We start from the raw sequence: 22,452 nt of genomic DNA, 5'->3' as shown, positions 1-22,452 counted from the left end.
GGGGATTGCTGCTGGGGTTAGTAACGGTCACTGCTGTGTGCCTACTCTGTGCTGGGCCCCAGGCCTTGCTTATGTGGTCTCGTTCATCGCCGCAGCCTTAGGCAGATGCTGTTATTATGTCCATTTGGAAAGGAAGGCCTAGGAGGTCAAGTGCACAGACGCAGATATAAGCTAGATGAGATCTGTGCTGGAAGCAGAAGCAGCGAGGAGGCTCTTAACTGTGATACCATCTACCTGTTGGCAGTGCTACCCGGATGTCTCAAGTCCTTCCTACTGGCCCTGCACTAAGTGATGACTCTCCCTTCCCTCCACATTGCTCTCCTGTGTTCCCTGCTCTGGAATGGTACCCTGAGGGGTGGGGGTCAAGTTAAGAATTCTGGAACTTGGCAGGGGAGGGCCCGCCTGCGCTGGCCCTGCTGCTTTCTCTTTCCCATTTCATCCCTCCCCACCGTGCCCCCTCAGCCCCACAGTGCAGGGCACCACGGCCAGGATGTTGATAACAGTAGCCAACCTCCCCCCCACTTTGCTTCCCAGACAGCAGCCAGAGAGCTCTTTCTAAAACCACATCTGCTCACATCCCTGCCTGGCTCAAGTCTTTATTAGCTGCCTGTTGCCCTCAATGGAAAGCCCTGACACTTTGATGTGGCCCCACACGGCCTTTCTGGCCTGACCTCCCTCCCTCTGGACCACTTGTTATCCAGAGTGTGCTTTCTTGTATGTCCCTCATTGCCAGATATCCGCCCCCCAAGAAAGCCTTCCTTGCCCCTCGTCTCTAGTGAGTGTTCCACCTCTGAGCTCTCACAGCAACATGACAGGCCCCAGCGTTTTTCTGAGAGGTTGCCCTATGCCTAGCAGCCCTAGCCCTCCCAACAGGTGGATGGGCACTGTTCTAGAACTTCAGCTACTATTTCCATCTTGCATGGTGAAGCCTGCCTGCTCGGATGCATACAGGTGACGTGGGGCTGCAGCGGAGGGGAGGGAGGGGTCCTAACAGCTGCATTGCCTGCCTGGCCTGACTCTTACCACTGTGTCCCGTGTGGCACTTGCTCTGCCTATGCCATGCCCATCTACCCACTGCTCTTTGACCTCTTTGAGGAAAGGGCTGTGTCTTTTTCCCTACTTCACCCCAGCCCCACACACTGGGCTTTACCTTGTAGGCACTCAACTCTTGGATGCAGCGAGGGGGAAGAATATTAGACATGTAGTCTCTTACTTACCACGTTCGGTTCTTTTTGTTGTCAAGTGTGAGAACCCCGAATCAAACTGAGTTAAACCCAAAGGGATTTGTTGGTTCATGAAATGAGGATGCGAGGCGTGAACTGCAGGGCAAGTAACATCCTCTCTCAGCCACTCATTCTGCTGGATTAGCTTCTGTCTGCAGCTGTCTCCGTCCAGACTCCCTCCTCTTGTAGCGACCTCCTGAGTTAAACAGTTTTACTTTCTCCCAGTGTTTCACTTCAGGGGACACTGATTGGTTCTGGACTGCAGAGTAGGGTTGGGTTCCTGTGACGGACACAAGGCAGGTCATGTGACCATCGGGGGACCAAATGCCATGATCAAGCTATTGTTAAAAATATTTAAAGTGCCATTTCTGAGCTCTGCTCAAGACATCCTCTAACATGATTGTTCAAATTTGAGGAAGCAGCATGGCCACCTAGAGAGCTTGTTAGGGCTAGAATGTACATTTCTAGCAAGTTCCAGGTGAAACCTGGTGAAACCTGGCTGCTGGGAGGAACACATCTAGAGAGACACCTTGGTTTAACTGGACCAGAGTGAAGTCACCACCTGGGAACTCATTCAAAATGCAAAACTTCAGGCCCTATCCCAGGTCAAGGACTTAGCATTTGCATCCGAGCAAGATTCCTGGTGATTGTCATAAGCTCTTTGGCTGGAGAAGCACAGACTGATCCTTAAGAAGAGTGAGTAGTTCTAGAGGGGAGGAAACTGAACAGAGAAGACCCAAATTTCCATCTCAGACCCTGCCACTGCAAGGCTATTTTGGCGGGGTATGGGATTGGTGGTGCACAGGGCAGTCATGGGGCCTGGGCAACAGGATTAAGAGGGTGGGTGGGTGAGAACCTTCCTGAAGGGCCTTGTCTCCCCCCAGGACCACACATCCAGCTGCTGCTGGTGGAGCAAACCTGGGGTGTCATCTACCTCAGAGATCTTCCTGCAGGGCAGGAGCTGGGCTCATAGGCCTGCTCTCCTGCCTGCCCCTGCTGACTAGTACAAAGCTCCCCCCAGAATGGTGGGGATAGGCCATCAGAAAGATGACTTGAGTGGCTGGGGGCCTGAGTCAGCAGGGGCTGGAAATGCTGGTGAAGATGGAGTGTAGCTGAATGTCCCCCGTTGGCTTGTGCAACCACCGTTGGGGACCTGGCACAGGGGTGAGTGGAGAGCTCAGTGCTGGGGGCTCTGGCGGGGAAAGGGCTTTCTGTCTCCCCAGAGCCCCGTACCACAGGGTGACCTGAGACTTCTGCCTCTTCAGGGTCAGAACACCAAAGAGAAAGGAGGCTGGCTCTCCTGGTGCCCTCCCCCACCCTCCAACACACTCTCCAGAGCTATAGCTGTTTCACCACAAGGCTCATCAGCCACACAGCTGGGGCGGCCCCGCTGCTCACTGACACCCTCGAGCATGTCACCACTCCGCGGAAGCAAGCACTGCCGTGACACCGTCTCATAGAACAGGCAGAGCCATAAAAGAAGCATGGTCCCTAGGGAACAAATTCGTCACCCCACTGCTCGGTCCTACACCCCATCAGCTACTTCTACTCCCTGGAGAGAGGAAAGGGTGAGAGCCCAGGTCCCAGCCCGGGCACGCCCCACTTAGGTAACCACGAAGCAGCAACTTGTGAGAAAAACAAGACAAAACTCCCCCCCAAAATGTATTTATTTAATAATATTTATCACAAGGGTTCCACGAGAGACTTAATTTAAAAAACAAACAAAACAGAAATGACACCACAGCTTGAGATACAGAGACCTGTACAGAAACCAAGGAGAGGACAGAGCAGCTAAGGAGGAGACGAGACACGCTGAGAGTGGACAGCTCCGGTCAGGGGTCCTGGTTGGAAACTTGCTTTGAGTAGGTTTCTTGCAGGTACTTCTTAAAGGCTGCAAGAGAACGGGCAGGTTTTGGGGGTGGTGGTGGCATAAGTTCAGGCAGGCGAGAGGGCAGCTTGACCAGAGGTGCAAAGGTGGGAAGGGCCTGGGAGCTGGGGCCGGGTACAGTAGCTCTCCCTCCACTGCCCACCAGTCAGGCCCCCAGGGTGGCCCTCCTGTGAGACTGGGGAGAAGACTTTGAAACCTGGGGAGGGATCACTGTGGCTGAGAAGGGGGACCCACCTGTGGGGTTTTTCCAGAGCTCGGCGGCATGTGTGTTCAAAGGGCTGTCGATGTTGGGTTCTGGGTGAAGGAAAGAGAATGGTCAAATGAGCAGAGGCTGGCGGGGGAGCTTACCAGGTGCCCAGGCAAAGGGTGGTCCCCAGTTACCTCCCAGCAGGCTCTGGATGGAGAGCAGGATGGTCCTGACGTCATACAGGGCAGACCACTTGTCCTTGAGGATGTCTAGGCAGATGTTACCCTGGGTGTCCACGTTGGGGTGGTAACAGGGCGTGAGGAACTTCACCGTGGGTGCGTTGTACGGGTAGCCGCTGGGGAACTCCAGGGAGAGCTTATACCTCAGGTCTTCGTATACCTGGCATGGGAGACACGGGGGCGGGCAAGCTTCCCCACTGAGCCTCATACCCAAGCCAAGTCCCAAGTCAGGGTGCGTTAGGACCCAAGTTTGTCTAGAGGTTGACAGAAGGCAAGGTGTTACAATTGGCTTCCTGTGTGTCTTAGTCCAATTACAACATTAGTTGCTGACATGTGAAAACGAGGGAACTTTGGACACAGATCTGATTTGTTCCTTATCTAAAACCAGATTTGTGGCAGTAGAAAGTTATCCTTTTGAGATTTGTGCCTTCCTGGTGGCCAAAGTCTTGCTTGTCCTCCATTCTGTCCCTTGCTGTTTGGTTCTATGCAAGCTTCTAAGATGGGGAGCCCTTCTTTAAACCTACCCCCTTATTGTGCAGGAAGAACAAGGCCACAGGCTCAGAGCGAGGACGGGCGCCCTGCCCTATTAAATGTGGACTTGGTGCTTGGATTTCGTCCCGTCCCTCCCCAGACTCAGCAAGGTCACTCAGGCCCCAGCTCCACTCACCGTGCCAGCGGCTCCGTGGATGGTCCCCACCCATTTGAAAAGATTGTCTGATTCAGGGAAGGCGGAGATTCCTTTGTCGCCGGACATCTGGGGAGTAAGCAACACTTGCTGGGCTACTGAGCACTCTGGGGGGTCTCAAAGGGGGTTGGCAGGTGAGCACCTTCCCCTCATACTCAGCATATTTTGACAGAGAACAAAGCAACAGAAACAAACTGATAGGTCTTCCCGAGGAAGTGGGTAGAGCTGGAGAGAGAACACTCCCTGGGCTCAGGCCTGGCTCCGCAGGGAGCGAGGGGCTCTGTGGGGAGCACAAGTAGTTCTGCTCCCACAGTCTCCTTGGGTGCTGGGAACTTAATTCAACAGATACACGCAGAGCCCACGTCTGAAGGGCTGACAAGAGAAAAGGTCTTTGAGGAAGAGCATTCGAGGTGTGTCGGGACTGGAAACACTAAGAAGGGAGGAAAGCTGGGCACGGCAGCCAATTTTGGACGGGGACGTGGGGCCCGCAGGACGGGGAGGCCTTGTGCCCACTGTATTTTGGGGATAACCTGGTTGTGGCGGGGCTGGCGCAGAGACTGCAGGAAGCACTGGCGTGGGTGGGTGGCACATAGGTGGGTCTTCCCGAAAGAGCTAGTTGTGTTGTCGCCTTACCTGCCCCGCCTGCACCCGCGTCTGGAGGAGCCTGAGCAGGCGGGGAAGGAGCGGGTGGGCGGGTGGGCCCAGTGCATGGGTGTCTGGGTGGGGGGTCACTCACCATGAGGGTCATCAGCTCCTGCTGCAGCCTGCAGAAGGAACATTCGGGATCACCGGGGACTCTGGATGGGCCAGGGCCCAGGTGGCGCTTCTCGCCCCACCCACCCCGGTCTCCCGGGAGCAGCTGTCACGGAGGCTCCCCGCACCCTGACCAGACGCAACTGGGGGGGCATCCCCGTTTCCACGGGCAGGTCTTGAGCTCCCACGCCGGCTAACCGCAGGCTCCCCCGGGACGGTGCTGGCGTGGTTTTAACCCCCGACTGCTTCTCGGGGGTCTCCCTCCCGGGGCGCCTCACCTTTCTCTGCCCCCACCCCCGCCCCCGCCGGGCCGCCGAGGGTCGCCGGCGCTTGGGCATCGCCGCCCGCCCGCGCAGGGCCCGGCAGCGCCCGAGTCTCGCCGCCGAGCGCCCGGCGCGTCTCCCCAACTCCCCTCCAGAAGGCGGGGGCGCCGGAAGTCTCCGCTTTCGGCCCAGCGCCGGCCGGCCGGGTCGCTCCCCGCCGCTCACCTCTTGCCCACCGGGCCCCGGGCGGCGCCCCCGCTGGGCTCGGCTCCCTTGCGGGCGGCGGCGACGCTGGCGGCGGCGGGGTCGCGGTTCTGGGAGGCCATCCCGGCGGCGCCTGAGGAGACGCGAGCGCGGAGACGCGGCTGCAACTGCGGCGCAGCGGGCCGCCCGCCGGCGTTTGAATTGTAACCCTCGGCAACGCCGGCCAATCAGCGCCGCGCTTGGGTTTGATCCGGCCAATGGGGCGCCCCAGAGCGCTCCGTCACCGTGCAACTGTTAGGCCCACCCCCGGCGCGCCCTTATTGGGTGCTGCGGCATCCAGCTTCTGAGAGGCGATTGGCGGGGGAGGCTGCCATTAGCCAACGAATCCGTAGCGGATTGGCGGGCTTTGGATAACGCCGACATTAAATGGGCCAAGAAAAAGTCCACGTGGGATGAAGCCTTTTAAGAACGCGCGGCTGCCGGCGGCCCAGCCCGCGCCCCGCCTGGAGCCGGGATCCCGCTGCTGGAGGGGAGTTTCCTGTCTTGAGGCTCTGGTGCCTGACGTCAAAACGGAAACCCCCGCACCTCCCTGGCAATGCCCTGGGTGCCTTGTGTGACCGTAAGTGCTGGACATTCCTGCGAGGGGCGCAGAGGCCACGGCGCAGCGGGCTCCCTGCGAGACGAGCTCATCTCCCGCTTCGCATACCCTGAACCTCTGCCTCACACGGTTTGCTGTGCCCTTGGCCACCTCACGTAGTTTTAGCCTGTAAAATGCGGGCAGTGAAAGCCATTTGCATTTTCCCTGTGGCCAGTCATCCACCCCCATGGGGCTATCACATCCCACTTTTTAAAAAAAAAAAAAATTTCTGCTGCTGTAATACCTCAGTTGGGTGAAGAAATGATAGAGGGCAGGGACAGCAAGGTACCATGTTCCCAGCTTTGTTGTATAAAAGATCCATATGGGATGTGAGACTTAGGGGTCTACCTGGCGTGGGGGCCGGGTACCTTGTGCTTTTTTCCTATACCTACAACTTCTACAGCCCTTGCTGTTTTGTGAGCCCCCACGAGGCAGACCACACAGCACGCTCACCATGTGTTTATTACAAACTGTTTAATTGCTTCTTATCCCAATAACTTTACAAATCACATGCCAGTCTGGGGGTGCTCTGTAGTGAGCCACTCAGACTAGCCCAGGCACAGCTTAATGCCGCTGCGATCTACCTAGGCGCAGTCCCAGCAGTGGCCTCAGCCATGTGGGTAAGGGGACCGTGAGGAGGGCTGCCAGTGTAGCCAGGGAGCCTGGCTTCAGGTCTGTGGAGGGGCTTCCACCCCACGATGCTCATTCTCTGTCCGCAGTGTCTCCATGTACTTTCGCATCTTCTCAACCATCCAGGAAGGTAGGACAAAAGACTTAAGCTCCTCTAACTTCAGGTCCAGGCAGCCTCTGAAACAGACATTGGGCAGGCGAGCTGAAGCAAGGGTGAGGTCCAGGCTCACACTAGGGGCTACTGGAAAGCAAGGGGGAGAGCATTGAACAGATCTACTGTCTTTACCTGTAGTCGTCACTGGCTGCGAGGTCCCGGATGTCCTCTTCAATGAGGAGGTAGGCCTGTGGTGGGAGCAAAGGGGAGTGGTCATTGTCACTGGTTCATTTCAGTCCAACTCAACAGTCTACTAGACATGGGGGCAAGTAAGTAGGGAAAACTGTCTGGGGCACAGTTCTTGAGACAATCTTTCACTCAGATAGAAACTTAATGGGTGGGAGGGAGGGTATGGGTGACTAATTTATTTATAGCTTCCTCCTCTTTTAAAAAAAAACGATCCTGGGCCTCCCCTGGTGGCGCAGCAGTTGAGCGCTGGGCTGTGAAGCTGCCCGTGGCCTCTGCAGCGCCGGTTCGATCCCCGGCCATCGGGCGAGGGTCCCACATGGCGCGACAGACTTCTCCTGTCTCGCCCGCTGTTCCCCTCAGCAGTGTATTTCGTCAGTCTGCCTGTTCTGTTCCCCGCTCTGGCTCTGGTGAATTCTCTCATCCTCCCGTGCTTCTGACTGTACCCAGTGCTTGTATAAAAAAAAAAAAAAAAAAAAAATCCTGAGGTGACTTATAAATGGCAAGACCTAGCAAAATATACATGGAAAGAGGAAATCAGGAGGAAGAAGCCATTTGTTAACTTTATAGAGACTGAGAATATTTTGTTTTGAACTTTGTGGCAAATGGGAAAACAAGGAGCTGCTTTGCTGTCTAATAAGGAGGTTGTGCTGGCCTGGGAACTGCAGCGGCCTTGGCAGCATGCCCCAGCCTGCAGTGGGACAGCCTGGTTATCTGCTGGTTACCATACGGGGATGCTGTGCAGCACGAGAGCGAGTCTTCTGCTGGAGGCACTTTCCAGTTTCATGGGCTGGGATAACTGCGTGTCCTTTGGGTATTTAACTGTTTTCATAGATGGTGCTTGAGAGGAGCTCGGAGGTGAAAGCCAATAGAATTATACCACTCTCCTGAGTCAGCAATTAAAAAATAAAAAACACCTTAAAAAAAGCTACTCTTGCCAATGGCTTTATTTAAGACCTTCTCTTCCTCTCCATCCCATTTCTTATTTCTGTGATGTTGCATTTTATGTATCAACGGTAAGTTCCCTGAAATCTTTTTTGAAATAAGAGTGTAGGCATAAATAGAATATTAAAACAAGATAGCTTTCGTTGCTAGAATGAGAAGGCACACTGGTCGACAAGGCCATCGGCGTCTACCAGGAGCAGTCCTGGGGTGGGCTAAGTGAGTCCTCAGGTAGACAACACCACAAGTGATGGACAAAGCCCTACATGATGGTTGCGGATACATGTGATGATGACACTGCTACGGCTGTTGCTTGATGAGCTGAGAACTCGTGAAGTAGAGGCAATTCTGGAAGGGGCTGCCAGGTATGACAAACAAGTTTCCCTGCATGTGCTAACTCCTATGGACAAGGGGTGCTGCCTGGAGAATAATCTTATCGCTGTGTCAGACAGAAGAGTTGTGTTCGATGAGCGAAATCTGTCAATAGGCATATGACGGGAAAGTAGTGTGTCTGGACCTGCCATTTTTATGCATAGCCAATCTACTCTAAACGGCTATGAGGTGGGACGGTAAGGGGCTGAGTGTGGAAGACCTGGGGACAGAAAAGGGAATCCAGGGGTTACATATACCCTTCAGCGCAAATGGGCCCTTTCTCTCCTCTCTTAACTCCTGGTTTTGGAGTTAAGCTGCTGCCAATAGCCAGAACCCTGGTCACTAGGCAGTGGCACGTGTGGGCAATGCTTACCATCTTTCCCCCCGTTGCCCTCATGTGATGCTGCTCGGCCAGCCAGTGCTTGTCCTGGGGGTCAGCAGCATACTGTGAGGGATGAAGTCACATGGAGAGACGTTAGCCAGGGGTTTTTCTCATTTTGTCCTAAAGCATCTTGGCCCTTGAGCAGTTTTTAACCAAAAAGACCTTCTCCTAGGCTGGCAGACTCAGAGGGCTCACTACCCTCTTCAGAGCAAGCGGAGCAGAGCCCAGGAGGCTGCAGTGTGGGGCCCAGTTGCCAGGGATTAGTACACCTCTAACCTCCACCTCCTTCCTTTCTCAAAGCACAGTATCTCTGGCGAATGATAGGCCTGGGGACTATTAGAGCAACAGTCCTTTTTTAAAAAAGATCCGAAGATCTTCTAACACATGTGACTATTAGGGTGACCATATTTTTTAGAACAAAAAGCAGGAAACCATGTTCTGGGGCAGTAGTATAGCATCAGGGTTAAAAACCTGCTTTTAGAGTTAGACAAACAAGCTTTAAATTCTGGTTTCTGCCACTTATTAGATGGTATAAACCTGGGCAATCGTTTCCTTGATAAAACAGTGTTAATACTATGTTGTGAAGAACAAATGAGATAACAGACAAGGAGTTAACACCCAAAGTGTATTAAACAACTCAGCAACAAAATCCCAAACATGATTAAAAAATGGGCAGAGGATCTGAGTATTTTTCCAGAGATGACATAGCTGTCCAAAGATGTTTACGCAAAGATGTTTATCACTTAGTGTGGAAATGTGAATCAAAGCCACAGTGAGATCTCACATCACACCTGTTAGAATGGCTTATATCAAGAAGACAAACAGTAAGTCTCGGTGAGGATGAGAGAAGGTAGCCCTTGGGGACAGCTGGTAGGAATGCAAAGTGACCCAACTGCTAGGGAACACAGTATGGGGTTCCTGCACTTCTGGGTTTCTATCTGAGGAACACAGAAATACTAATTTGAACAGATATGTGCACCTCCATGTTCACGGCAGCATTATTTACAAGAGCCAAGATATGGAAACAGTTTAAATGCCTACCAGTGGCTGAAAGGATAGAGAAGATGTGTTATATATACACAGTGGAATACTATCCAGCAATTAAAAAAGATGAAAGCTTGCCATTGTTACAGGATGGATAGGCCTAGAGGTTTATGCTAAGTGAAATAGGTCAGACAGAGAAAGACAAATTCCAAGAGATTTTAGTGGAAGACAAAGCAAATGAACAAAGAAAACAAAATCAAACTTAAAAGAACAGGTGGTTACCAGCGGGGAAGGGTGCTGGCAAACGGGTGAAACGGGTAATGGGTCAAGTGTGTGGCAGTGGAACTAGACTTTTGGTGGTGCCATGACTCTCTCCAGATGCTGGATTCTAATGCTGTACACTTGGAACTTAAATAATGCTAGGAACCAGTGTTAGCTCAAAATAAATGATAAAATAAGAGCCCTATGTGCTGTATATGGGAGAAAACAGCAGATACTAAAAATTATTTAACATTAAATGATTTAAATTTTGACCAAAGAAAACAAAAGCTCACAATGTAGTTTTGTTCAGAATGTTTTTCTGACTGAGCTCTAGTGTCTAAAGTTAATACATTTATACCAAAACATTTTTTTCCTCTTTGAAAACATTTTTATTTAATGTTGATTACTTCATGGGTATAAAGCCAGCAGACTTTTTCCTATTAAAGTTCTGATTTACAAAAGAGATAATGCATAAAAAGTGCTAAATACAGCACTTGACACAAGAAGGGTAGGTTTTGTAAAGTAGCAGAACATTTGAAATATATTTGAGACCGAGTTGGGGAATTTGTCTGGTTATTATCCTTTGAGTTTAAGTAATTATTTTACTCTCCAAGCCATATTAATTATGAGTTGAAATTTAAAAAGTAACTTTTCTTTTTAAAAGATTATTTATTTATTTTATACAAGAACTGGGGTACAGGTCAGATGTGCGGGAGGGTGAGAGGATTCACCAGAGACAGAGTGGGGAACAGAACAGGCAGAGTGATGAAATACACTGCTGGGGAGAGCAGCGGGTGAGACAGGAGAGATCTACCCTGCCATGTGGGACCCTCGCCGGCCGGCTGGCATCGAACTGGCATTGTAGAGGCTGTGGACAGCTTCACAGCGCGGTGCTCAACCACCTGCGCCACCAGGAGAGGCCCTAAAAAGTATACTTTCTGACCCAGCAATCCCACTTCCAGGGATTTATCTTTTGGAATCACCCCCGCCCCCCATCTTTAAGATGTTTGGGGCGGCACTGGTTATAATAGTGTAACTGCTGGAAGAGACTTAAATATGCATTAATGGAGGAATGAAGAAATAAATCATGGAACATGTATGAATTCTATCTACTTGTTAAAAATAAAATGGAGGGCCTCCCTGGTGGTGCATGTGGTTGAGCGCAGTGCTGTGAAGCTGTCCGCAGCCTCTGCAGTGCTGGTTTGGTTCCCCCTGCCGGCCTCGGAGCAACCCACATGGCGAGCAGACCTCTCCTGTCTCGCCTGCTGCTCCCCTCAGCAGTGTATTTCGTCAGTCTGCCTATTCTGTTCCCCGCTCTGTCTCTGGTGAACCCTCTCACCCCCTGCACATCTGGACTGTACCCCGGCTCTTGTATAAATAAATCTTTTCTTTTCAAGGATTTATTTATTTATAGATTTATTTATTTATATAAGAACCGGGGCACAGGGCAGACGTGCAGGAGGGTGAGGGATTCACCAGAGACAGAGCGGGGAACAGAACAGGCAGACTAACGAAATACACTGCTGAGGGGAGCAGCGGGTGTGACAGGAGAGGTCTGCCGTGCCATGTGGGAATCTCCCTGGCTGGCCGGGAATCGAACCCGTGCTGCAGAGGCTGTAGATAGCTTCACAGTGCTGCGCTCAACCCGCTGTGCCACCGGGGTGGCCCGCTTTATTGTTTTTTAGCTTCTGTGTATTGTTTGACTCTTTTTACAAAAATGGGCTTATGTATTCTATAATTGAAAAGAGTAAAAAAAGAAAAATTTGAATGCCTTTTGAAGGACAGAAAATGGGCAAAATACATAATAGGCAGTTTACAGAAATACAAATAGGTTCTCCGCTTGTTAGACAGAGAGACTACAATGCGAGAGAACATCCACTGGTAATGAAATGAGGGTGAGAATATATTGCAAATGGGAGTCTGAGAGCTGGGAGAGTGCGGGCGAGAATGACCAGTGCCCGCAACGAGCTGCCTGCGTTCCCGCATGCTATCTTGGGTCTGTCCAGCATGAGAGTCTGGACACATGAAACTGGTGCAGAAATGTGGAGCCACCTGCCCAGGGTCACACAGCTAATAACAGAACCAGGACTGAAACCATACTCTGACTTGAATTCAAAGTAGGTGCAAGAGCCATGCCAGCAAGAATCTTGGAGAAGATGGATCCTAATTAGTCAGATAAGGGTTGGGAAGGAAGGTCATCTAGGGGAGAGCAGGAGTAAAGCTACTGAGAGAGAAAAATGAAGAAGTAGCAAGTGGTCCAACTTGTCTGTGTCGGGAATTCCAGGATATAGAGGAAGCAGCTGTGTCCTTCAACACAGAATGTAGCAGACAGACCATGATTCTGAGACCCCAAAGAAGCTGATATCTGACAAGGGGCACCAGGCCTTATGTGAGTGCAACAAAACCTGTTGTAAACACATGTGCACTACCACTTTTCTAATTATCCGGATGCTTTTCTGACTGAGTAAGTCCAAATTCATTGATGAGGGCTAGTGAACTCATGACTCCCCACCCTGGTTTTCTCCGACAGTGGAGACCAAGGCACGGTTGCCCTTGGAAGAGAAGCGCATCTTTGAAAAGGATCAGAAGCACTGCCTTGCTCCAGTCTCTTCTACAGACAACTTTATGAGGCAGTGGTTAGGAGCTCAGGCTGCAGACAGACAGGATTTGCTGCTTGCAAGTTGAGGGACTTTGAGCAAGTCACTTGGTCTTTCTCAATCCCTATCTTAGAGGATAGTTCCATGCAATAATGTAAGTACAGCTTTTTTGTAATGTTTGGTATATAATAAATATTCAAGGAAACTAATTATTATTGAGGCACAGAGATATTTACTACAAAAGGTAAAGGTTAATGGCAGAAGGGTGGCTAAACCCCAGATCCACATCTGTCCCCCCCCTCCCTGTGCCTTCTAGAGTTCCCAATGCCATCTGCTTCCAACCTGACTCGAGCACTCACCTACCTTAAAGAGGTGTGGGTGCTTGATGTAGATTCTCCCTCTGGTGCCCCCCATCCCCAGGGCCCTGAAAAGTAACATATGAGTGGTAAGGATTCTAGCAGCTGCAGTCCTCATGGTGGAGCCAGGAGCTTCCCCTCCCCTCAGAGCCAGAGCTCCTAGACTTACTTGTTGGCTCTTGATCCCAATACAAAGGTAGTAGATTCGTTCAGCCGAGCTGGATCCCACTGTGCAAAGGAGGAGGCTGATGAAGGTGAGGTCTAACCTGGTGGGCAGGACAGAAACACTCCTCCCCCTGCCCTCTCCTACCACCACCCTATTATTAAAGAAACAGACATTGTAATTTGCTAGGCCTGCCCTAGCTCCGACGGCTACAGAGATAAGGTGGTGTCTTTTCTCCAGGGGGCTGTGGAGTATGTACAGATGATTATATCATGATGAGATGGGGTAAGATACACCTGTATAACTAGGCAAGTTTAAGCCTTAGTATCCCTAAGTATACAAAGCATACAAGATAACAAAATAATTTCTGCCCCCAAGGGAGCTGGCAAGAAAGGAAGCTCTTAACTATAGAAGGGTAACAGAATCTCATAAGGTTGTTAAAAAGAGTAAATGGGACAAACCACACAAAAGATTTAGGGCAGTGCTTGTCACATATTAAGTGCTGATGAAGTATTTATGACCACCAGCTTTTACAGGGGGCAAGACTTCAGCATAGACTCAAGCCCTGTCTTTTTGTTTTGCCTCACTTCCAATTGCTCCTTGGGATCCTTCAGGGAGGCCAGTGTGGGAGGGGAGAAGAGAGGGTAGACAGTTTTGGATGGTGAGCACGCCTCCTTCACCATCCCTGGGCCTATCCCTCACAGTGTACCCCAGAGCCTTGACTGAGTCTCCCTGGGACAGGAGTCACTGCCACACTCACGACATCGTACCTTAGGGCCTTCTCGGCGAATTGGTTCACAGGATTTTGGTTTCCATCTGATTGGAAGAAAAGAAAGGTGAATTCCTCCAGGTGAGGTCTAGGACTAGACGCAAGCCTACTGCTGCTGGTGGCCATTCCTCTTACTTTTTCCTTCAACCCTGGGCGTACGTCCTCCTAGCACCCGTCGGAGGGGTCGGAGTGGGTACGGAGGAAAGCAGCACTGGGCTGGAAGTTCCCAGACTGGCTGGGGAATTACCTGGCCTAGAGGGCAAGTCAGGAACCTGAGCTGCCATTTCCTCATCTGCCAAAAGCAGCAGTGGCAACGGCCCTGCCTTCTGTGTGTCTGTGAGGAATGCAATTGCTCGGGGCAGGGGACAAGTCTAAGGTATGTTGACTAATATGATTCCATTTCCTAAGTTGATGGTTCCAAACTAGCCCCAGCCCTCTTAATAGACAAGTGTGGCTTTATCTGCTTTGTGTATTGGGCTTCCATGTAAAGTTTTATTTGGGGGGAAAAAAATCTGTTGTTTCAAAAAATCTTTGAAAATGACCACCCTAGAGGCGATACAGCAGTTTTTCCCCTTAATAGCTGCATGCCCCATGTATTTATCTGCAGAATGATTTCAATCTTCATCAGAGGGTGGCTCTCAGGATTAAAAGGGAAAGTATGTAAGGTGTTTAGATTAATTATGGCACATTATAAGCATTCAATATATACTAACAAAAACCCTCCGGTGTTTAATCAAGCAGGGCTGAACTGTTCTGGGGCAAACCTGGGATCAATAACCTCCTTGCTATCTTCTTTTTCACCTTTTGAACTAGGGGACCCTCCTCCACGGTGACTTTCCCCAAACACAGAACTCTAGCCTCTCTCCCTGCAGGTGCCCTCTCCCATGCCTCCCTTCAGCTCTGCTGACCCCCACTCACACCATGCTGGCGGCTGTCCGGTCATTTGACAGGATGTGTCCAGGAGGCCGTCCCTTCCTCTGTGACAAAGAATAGCTGTCAGGAGCCTGACCTTGTGGGAAACCCCATCCAACCCCATTGGCAGGTCTAGGGTCATCTGGTGAAGATGTTTTCCAAAGAGACCAAATGATACTTGAATATGAGCAGGGAGTGACTGATTCCAGGGCTCTTCTTGCTCAGGCCTACAAAGGCCCAAAGGTACATCGAGGAAGCCCAGCACCATCTGAGCTGACGGGCCTTTTCCTAGCCAGGAACTGTGGAGATGGTTTACCTTTTTGGGGACGGGGCTCCCTCGATGGGCACATTCCTCCTCTGCCTGCCGGCCACGCTGGAGGAGAAGGAGAGGGAGTCAGGGGCACACCAGCACTTGGGAGGACAGGGCTGCGGAAGGCAGAGTTCCTGGGCTACCGCCCCCCCAGCCCCTCCATGAACCGGGCCTTGATGTTCTCCCTGCATGATGCCATCTGGTCCCGGTCCTACAAATGAGAGGTACATGGAACCTCCCCGGGCCTACACACTGTGCCCACCTCTCAGACTAACTAGTTTCCCCTTCCCGTCCCCAGGATGCAGTGGCGCTAACCTTTATCCCTGGAAGCTCATGGGTCAATCTAGGAATCACTTTTTCTCCATCAGAAAACAGTAGTTTAGCCTAAAGAGACAACAAACAAGTGTTAACAGCTAATATTTTTGGTGGTTAAGCCTCTACTCCAACTGGACTCAAACTTTTTTGTGATCAGACAAACGTACCACAAGGTGTGCATATAAATAGACATCTAGTTTTTTAAAAACAAGTAACTAATGATCATTGTTGAAAAATCAAAGTGTGAATAAGCAAAAAAGCCCCTGAATTCCCACAAATCTGAAGTCTTGGTACCTAACACTGCTAATATGCCAATGTACATTCTTCACTGCCTTTCCCCATGTAAACACATGCTATATATTTTTTCTAACGAGATGCATTAATAGAAGACACACTGCTCAGCAAGCTGCTGCTTTACATTTTACACATATTGGTATCTAGTATGGAAGTACTGGGGTCACAGCAGTAAGTTGCACAAGCAAGGTGTCCTTGCTCTCTTGGAACTTGATCTCTATGGGCAAGCTGTGAAAAAAAGAAATAAACACACAAACGAGGTGGTTTGGGATTGTGCTCTGACAAAACCCAGGCAGAAGTGAGCATCACCAGAAGGGAGGGCTACTTTAGTCAGAGGTGAGGAAAAGCCTTGCAGGGATGGCAGCCTTTGAGCTGAGATGTGCAGGAGCCAGTGACAGGCAAGCCAAGGAGGAGTGTGTTTCAGCAGCTGAGAGGAGGCAAAAGCTCTGAAGTGGGAAGACTTGGCTTGAAGAAGAAAAAGATGGCCTGACAAATAGCGGGTAAAAGAGTAGTAGTGAGGAGGGCCTTCCTGGTGGCGCAGGGGGTTAAGATGCAACCTATGAAGTTATCTGCAGCCACTGCAGCAAGAGTTCGATCCCTGGCCAGGGAGATACCCACATGGTGCAGCAGAACTTTCCTGACTCGCCCGCTGCTCCCCTCAGCAGTGTATTTCAGTCAATCTGCCTGTTCTGTTCCCCCCTCTGTTTCTGGTGAATCCTCTCACCTCCCACACCTCTGGCCTGTACCCCAGTTCTTGTATACATAAATAAATCTTTACCAAAAAAAAAAAAAAAAAAAAAAGAGTGGTAGCGAGAAGCATGGTGAGGTTGGCAGGGGCCTTGTAGGTCATGTGAAGAGTTGGGTGCAGGTCACCCCACCCTTTGACAACTCCTTGCACTCCTGCTTCGAAAAACAATCTCCATATTGGCTCCTGTGACCACACTTTTCTCCATTCACCCCTATTTCTCTGGCCACTCTTTTGTAACTTTCTTTGCCAGCTCATACTCCTCAATCTTTTCATTCTGTCCTTCCCTTAGATATCTCTTCTGCTTTCATCTGTGCTCATAGCGGCAATTAACATGTATAAACTGCTAACTCCATGGTTTCCATCTTCAGTTATAGCCTTTTCTGAGCTCCAGATTTACATAGCCTGCCCCATGTCTATGCATGGATGTCTCAAATCTGCCAGATCCAAAATTGAACTCATGATCTTCTCCTCCAAACTGCCCCCATCCAGGGCAGGGCGCACAAGTCTCAGTGATTGTGCACACGTTGGTCTGGCAACTTCTTTTATGCCTGTCTGCCTAACTAGGCTGTAAGTTCCATGATAGCAAGAGTCCTGCTTGTTCATCTGCCATTTCTTTATTCGTTTGTTCATTCACACAGTCATTTCTTCATTAAGCTCAATCAGTATACACATATCAAGAGTCATATTCTGTGGGGCTACAGTGGTGAACAAGATCAGGCCTTCAGGCTTATAAAGCTTAAGAGTTTAGCAGAGATGGGTGGGAGGCAGAAAATAAGAATATGAACTATTAGTGGTTTCAGATTGAAATAAATGGGGGAAATAAGTGAGGTGATAAGAGAGTAACTAGGGGAGGGAGTGCGCTGGGAGGGGTGACACTATAGATGGAGTGACAGGGAAGACCTCTCTGATGAGGTGATACTTAAGCTAAGTTCTGAAGAAGAGAAGAGCCAGGGCGGGCAGCTAGTGCAAAGGCTCTTAGCCTGATGTGCTGGAGAAGCAGAAAGGAGCCCAGTACGACTGGAATACAGTCAACAAGAGCGAGGTGGAGCTGAAGTTAAAGCAACAACTGGTCCAGGCAAACAACAATGGGAAGTCACTGCGGGTTTTAAAGAGGACAGCACTACAATCTGATTCTCCTCTAAGAGGACTAGTCTGGCTGCTGAGAGAAAGGACTGGAGGTAGGCAGGAGTGGAAGCAGCTCAGGGCCAAGTTACCATTTGGCGTCATCAGCAGTTAAACCGGCTTCCATGTCACAGGACTAGATGAAATCACCAAGAATGAGGAGGAGCCACAGAAGAGGAGGAGTCCACAGAGAGGACGCACCAGCGGCGGAGGCTGTGGAGCCGAGAGCGGGAAGCCAAGAAACACGGACCGGCCCACTGTGACCAATGCCCTGGGCAGCCGAGTATACTGAGCAGTGAGGGCGCCAGGGCTGAACACACAGCGGTTTATGGGGACTCTAATATATATGAGGGGTTCCCGTGAAGTGGTGGTCAAGACAAAGGAGTGAAAGAATGAATGGGCAGTGACAAAGTGGAGTCAGTGACTGAAACCTTCCCCAGAGTCTGGCTGTAAAGGGAACAGAGAAATCGTGCGGCAGCGGAAGGGCCTGTGGGCTCAAGGCTGGTCTTTGCTCCCTACTGTATTCCTGGTGCCCTAGGGAGTGAACAGGTGTGTGTAAAAACTTAGGGAAAAGACTGCAAGAAAACACATCAAAATGTTAACAGCAGTTATTGCTGTAGTGAGGTTATGAGAAAATGAAATTTCCCGCCTTATACTTTATCTTTTTAAATTTTACCAGCAGCAAGCGGTCTTTATTACCGAGTCTTGGTTACTGATCCAAATGCTGGCTTTCCTCCCAGTTACAGCAATACTGGGAAGGGGGACAGGAGTCCTCAGGAGACTGGAACAAATTATTCATGGAGTGCAAGTTATGCCTGACTCATTTTAACTTCCTCTTTATCTTCTAGTTGGGACCCTAAACAGTTCCATAAATTACCTCCCAAACCAGACTCCTTGTGGCAACCAGAATGATCCTTTCTAGTGCCAATCTCATTAGGCTGTCTTGCTTGTAACGACCACCTGTAATTTGTGCTCTGCTTGACTTGGCCTCTGCCCACCTCTCTGACTTCTGTAAACCAAAACAACCAGAAAATGCTGGCTCTTTTCTGCCCCTTAGACATATAGGGCTCACTTGTGCCCAGGACACTGCGCCCTCTAGTGGACAGGCACCACCTCTGCGGCTTAGAGCACTTAACCACCGGCTGTAAAGCCTATTATTGTATGACCGCTAGAGAAATGTCAAGGGCTCTGGAGGTAAGGCCTCTGCCCATTTGGCATAAAATTGTTGGACCTAGCACAGTACTGGGCACAGAGTAGGTCCTCACTACACATTGGTTTAAGAGATAAAATGAATCATGATTAAACTTAACTCATTAAGTTTAATCATGATTCACTTCAAACTTATAAGAATATTATCAGTAAGTGCGTTTTATTAACCAGCAAGTATTACAAGTGATTATAGCATGCTGTAGTCCCAGGGTATTGAACTGGCCTCTTATGAATTCGGTTAGACTTAAGTTTAGTAGTCTATGAGAATCAGATCAGCTTCACGGCACTGACAGGATGGACTTCTGCCCTTTCAAAGCTGAACTACAGGCCCTGTTCTTGCTCCTTTTTGAGGCTGTGCCTGAGAAGCTAGTTAGGCAAACCTCCAGAAGATGTTATTCTCTCATCTCACAATAATTACTCTCATAGGACTGAATGCACACTAGACTTCCTGGCTCTGTTTATAAAGAAAGCTCCATCTCTGACAGATAAAAGTTCAATTTTAGTCAAGTGCAAAATCTGGGATTGCTGTAATTCCTATTCATAACAGCAGTTGATATAGGAAAGCAGTTGCACTACTATGTTGGGAACACAGCCATTTATAGACCTGAAGTCGTGACCACACTTTGAAAGCCAGGAAGGCTGAAAGGGGCATGGACCCCGTGACACCAAAGGCGCTGCCTGCAGGATTAAATCACCACATACTTGCAGAGGTGAGACAGATCTTTAGCTATTCTAACTCTTGCTTGTTCTATGCCATGATTTCTTCATCTGCAAACTTGGAATTAAAACACACCTTCCGTACAGGGGGGGTCTCCTGATAGACACATGAACTAATGCTCTTGAAGGTACCTATCACAGTACCTGGCACTTCTGTCAGCAGAAGCTCCAAGCCCTATCTGCAAATACATGACCTGCCAGGCATTTCCCCAAATACTACTGATATGGGATACATTGCTTATTGGAGTCACTGGAGGGCTAAAAGATCCCTTGTCCCTATATTACTTTTCCTTTTTGTTCTCACCTGCTCCAGGCAGCTCCGACAGGCCTCTTGAATGAGCTGCTCTGCATCCACTTCTTCCCCGATGTTGTCTCGCACGTTCAGTGCTGCCTTTTGGAAGAACTAGGGAGAGATACGACAAAGGACTTTTTCCCAACATCTAAGCCACTCTCCTTACAAGCTTCCTAAATGGTCCTCCTGAAGTCTATTCTCTCTACAACAGTCCTAGTGACCCTTTAGAGATGTCTGATCAAACTCTCCCAAAGCTTCTATTTTACTCATAATAAAACCCAAAGTACTTACCATGGCTTCAAAGGTGCCACAGAAGCTGGGCACCTGTTACCTCTGATCACCTCCCCTCCTGCTCAGAATGCTCCAGCAACATTGGCAATGTGTTGCTTTGACTGTGCTGTGCTCAGGCTCAGTCTGTGCTCTGCCTCAGGCTCTCTGCCCCTGTTCCCTTTGTCTAGACACCTCCTCCCAGCTTGTTCTTCCCTCTCGGTTTTGGATCTCTGTTCAACTGTCCTCATATTGAAGGGTTGTCCTATCTACAATCTATGAAGTAACACCTCTCTTCTTCACTGGTCACTTGCTGCCCCTTCTCCCTGGCACTTCCTAATAGCATACCTGTTTAAGGAGAACAGGACATTGTTTTGTTCACTGAGACATGCCCCTCCTGCCCCCATGCCTAGAATATGGCCATATGTTCAGTGTTCAGTAAATACTTCTTGAATGAATGGATAAACACAGAGGAGGTTTAGGAAGAAAAACGAATTCAGTTCTGAATGTACTAGGTTTAAAGCATCCATGGGACATTCAGGTAGAGACATGTAGAAGTTATTTATAGGCCTATAAAAGAATTTTAAATTACAATAACGGTGATATTATTAAACAAGTAATAAAACACATTACGTTCCAAGCACTGTGCTGGGAGCATTACACGTAAATCATTTTATCCTCACAGTAGCTTGGCTAGAGCTCAGTTGGGTATAATCTGAACATTTCTTGAGAGGGGGGAAAAAAATTCTCAGGGGTTCAGAATTGGAAAACTTTAAATATCCAGAAAGAGGCAATGAGATGGTGATGCAGGAGAGGGCTGCCCATGAGTCTTTTGCCCTGTGTCCCTTCTCCTGCGCCCCTCTCACCTTCATGTACTTATTGAAGACTGTTTGGATCTCCTCATTGATGCTGGGCTGCAGGACAGCTCGGAGGAGGTCCATGGAGATGGCAGGATCTGTGAAACTGCACAAAGGAGGGAGACAATTAGGCGGCATGTTCCAAACATATCCTTGCCTCTTCTGTCCACTAGTTACTCACATAGGCTCCTTTACGAAAAGAATAGCGTTCTACTGAAAACTAGTTAAATGCCGGGGTTCTGTGCACATCATTCTCCTAACAATTGTATGAAATGGGTGCCATTGTGAAAGTGTATTATGGACTATAATACTTTTACAGAAACGTCTATGCACTTTCGCAAGCATTTGTAGTGAACACTGGTTTAATCACTGCCAGGTCAAGAAGTATAATCAGCATCCCAAAGGCCCATCTTATGTTCTCTCCCTGAGATGCATTTTCCCTGAGACTGATACTATAAGCCCAGCTTTTTCCTTAACCTCCATGCTTTTCTGCCTCATTAGAGTCCTCAACCACAGCGTCAGTGAGTGTTAGGGATCTTGGGCACTTTAATCCACCCCACCATGCATTTTGTTCATGACTTCAGAGGGGGTACTTATCAAGGCCACACACAGAATTACAGAATCTGAGTTGCCTCCTTCCTAGTTCAGTGCAGTGGGGACCCCCAAGCGGATCCAAGTCAGGGCAGGAGGGACGTTCCAGCCAGAGGCAGCCTTACCTTGTTGTCATCTGAGAGCGGCGGCCCCTTCGCTGCACCTGCCGGTGCTTTATCATTATATTCCAAGGGTTCTGTGGAGACCAAGGGAGACCGAGGCTGGTGACGCTGGGGTGGCGGGTGGGTGGGTATGCGACTGCCTAGACTTTCAGGTTTCTCAGGGGCGTTCACCCCCTCTCCCACCTTGGGGCAGCCGGGAGGGCAGTGGTCGGGAGGCTCTGGCAGGGAGGAAGAACTGGGGAAGTTTCCTGCCTCTGAAGTCCCAGCCCCACCCTTTCTGGCACTGCAGGGGGAAGAGAACCAGCGATTGCCGAGAGCCTGTTTCGTGGCAGGGGATGTGCCGGGCGTTTTCCCCACATTCACAGCGCACCCCCACAACAAACTTTACGTGGCGGGAACTACTCGTCTCCATTTTATCCAAGAGGAAACCGGCGCCCGAGGGGGCTGACAGCACTGGCCCAAGTCACCTAGCCAGGAGGGCGGCACCAGAATTTGAATCCAGGTCGACGGACGGCGAAACGCCAACCCCTCGGCAGCACCAGCAGCGCGTTCTCTCGCCCGCGGGCCAGGGTCCCGGGAGCCCGAGGCCCAGTCGGCCCGAGCCCAGGCCAGGCCCCCGCCTCCCCGGGGGCGTCCTCACCGTGAGAACCAGCTGCCCCGCTGCGCCCGCGTCCCCCAGCTCCGGGCCGCCCCGCTCGGCCCCGCCGGGTCCCCGCGGCTGCTCGGCGTCGCCAGTGGCCCCCATGGCGCCCCCGGGCCCCACAACTTGAGCCCGACTCAGCCACCGGCCGGAAAGTGGCCCCGTGACGTCATTGGAGCGC

The 22,452-nt window shown here is 50.4% G+C and overlaps 2 protein-coding genes across 2 annotated transcripts; both read right to left on the bottom strand.

Moving 5' to 3' along the window:
• Positions 1-2,845: 2,845 nt before the first annotated feature.
• On the bottom strand, positions 2,846-5,641 carry UBE2C (ubiquitin conjugating enzyme E2 C). The gene is made up of 6 exons (XM_037499563.2): positions 5,464-5,641; positions 4,959-4,986; positions 4,205-4,291; positions 3,493-3,697; positions 3,346-3,405; positions 2,846-3,114 (listed from the first exon to the last, which is right to left on the bottom strand). The coding sequence occupies exons 1-6, from the start codon at positions 5,562-5,564 to the stop codon at positions 3,056-3,058; spliced, it is 540 nt and encodes a 179-aa protein (XP_037355460.1). The 5' UTR covers positions 5,565-5,641; the 3' UTR covers positions 2,846-3,055.
• Positions 5,642-6,534: 893 nt separating this feature from the next.
• Positions 6,535-22,431, bottom strand: DNTTIP1 (deoxynucleotidyltransferase terminal interacting protein 1). The gene is made up of 13 exons (XM_037499551.1): positions 22,272-22,431; positions 21,635-21,705; positions 20,928-21,024; positions 19,807-19,905; positions 15,413-15,481; positions 15,104-15,160; positions 14,794-14,852; positions 13,877-13,922; positions 13,113-13,171; positions 12,951-13,011; positions 8,737-8,808; positions 6,996-7,051; positions 6,535-6,886 (listed from the first exon to the last, which is right to left on the bottom strand). Exons 1-13 carry the CDS (start codon positions 22,374-22,376, stop codon positions 6,748-6,750), a joined length of 990 nt encoding a protein of 329 aa, XP_037355448.1. The 5' UTR covers positions 22,377-22,431; the 3' UTR covers positions 6,535-6,747.
• Positions 22,432-22,452: the final 21 nt, after the last annotated feature.

The sequence above is a fragment of the Talpa occidentalis genome, unplaced genomic scaffold (genome assembly GCF_014898055.3).
Source record: "Talpa occidentalis isolate TD23 unplaced genomic scaffold, MPIMG_talOcc4v2.1 talOcc4.10, whole genome shotgun sequence".
Lineage (NCBI taxonomy): Eukaryota > Metazoa > Chordata > Mammalia > Eulipotyphla > Talpidae > Talpa > Talpa occidentalis.
Note: the sequence above shows the minus strand (reverse complement) of the source record. Positions and strands in the feature narration are given on the sequence as shown.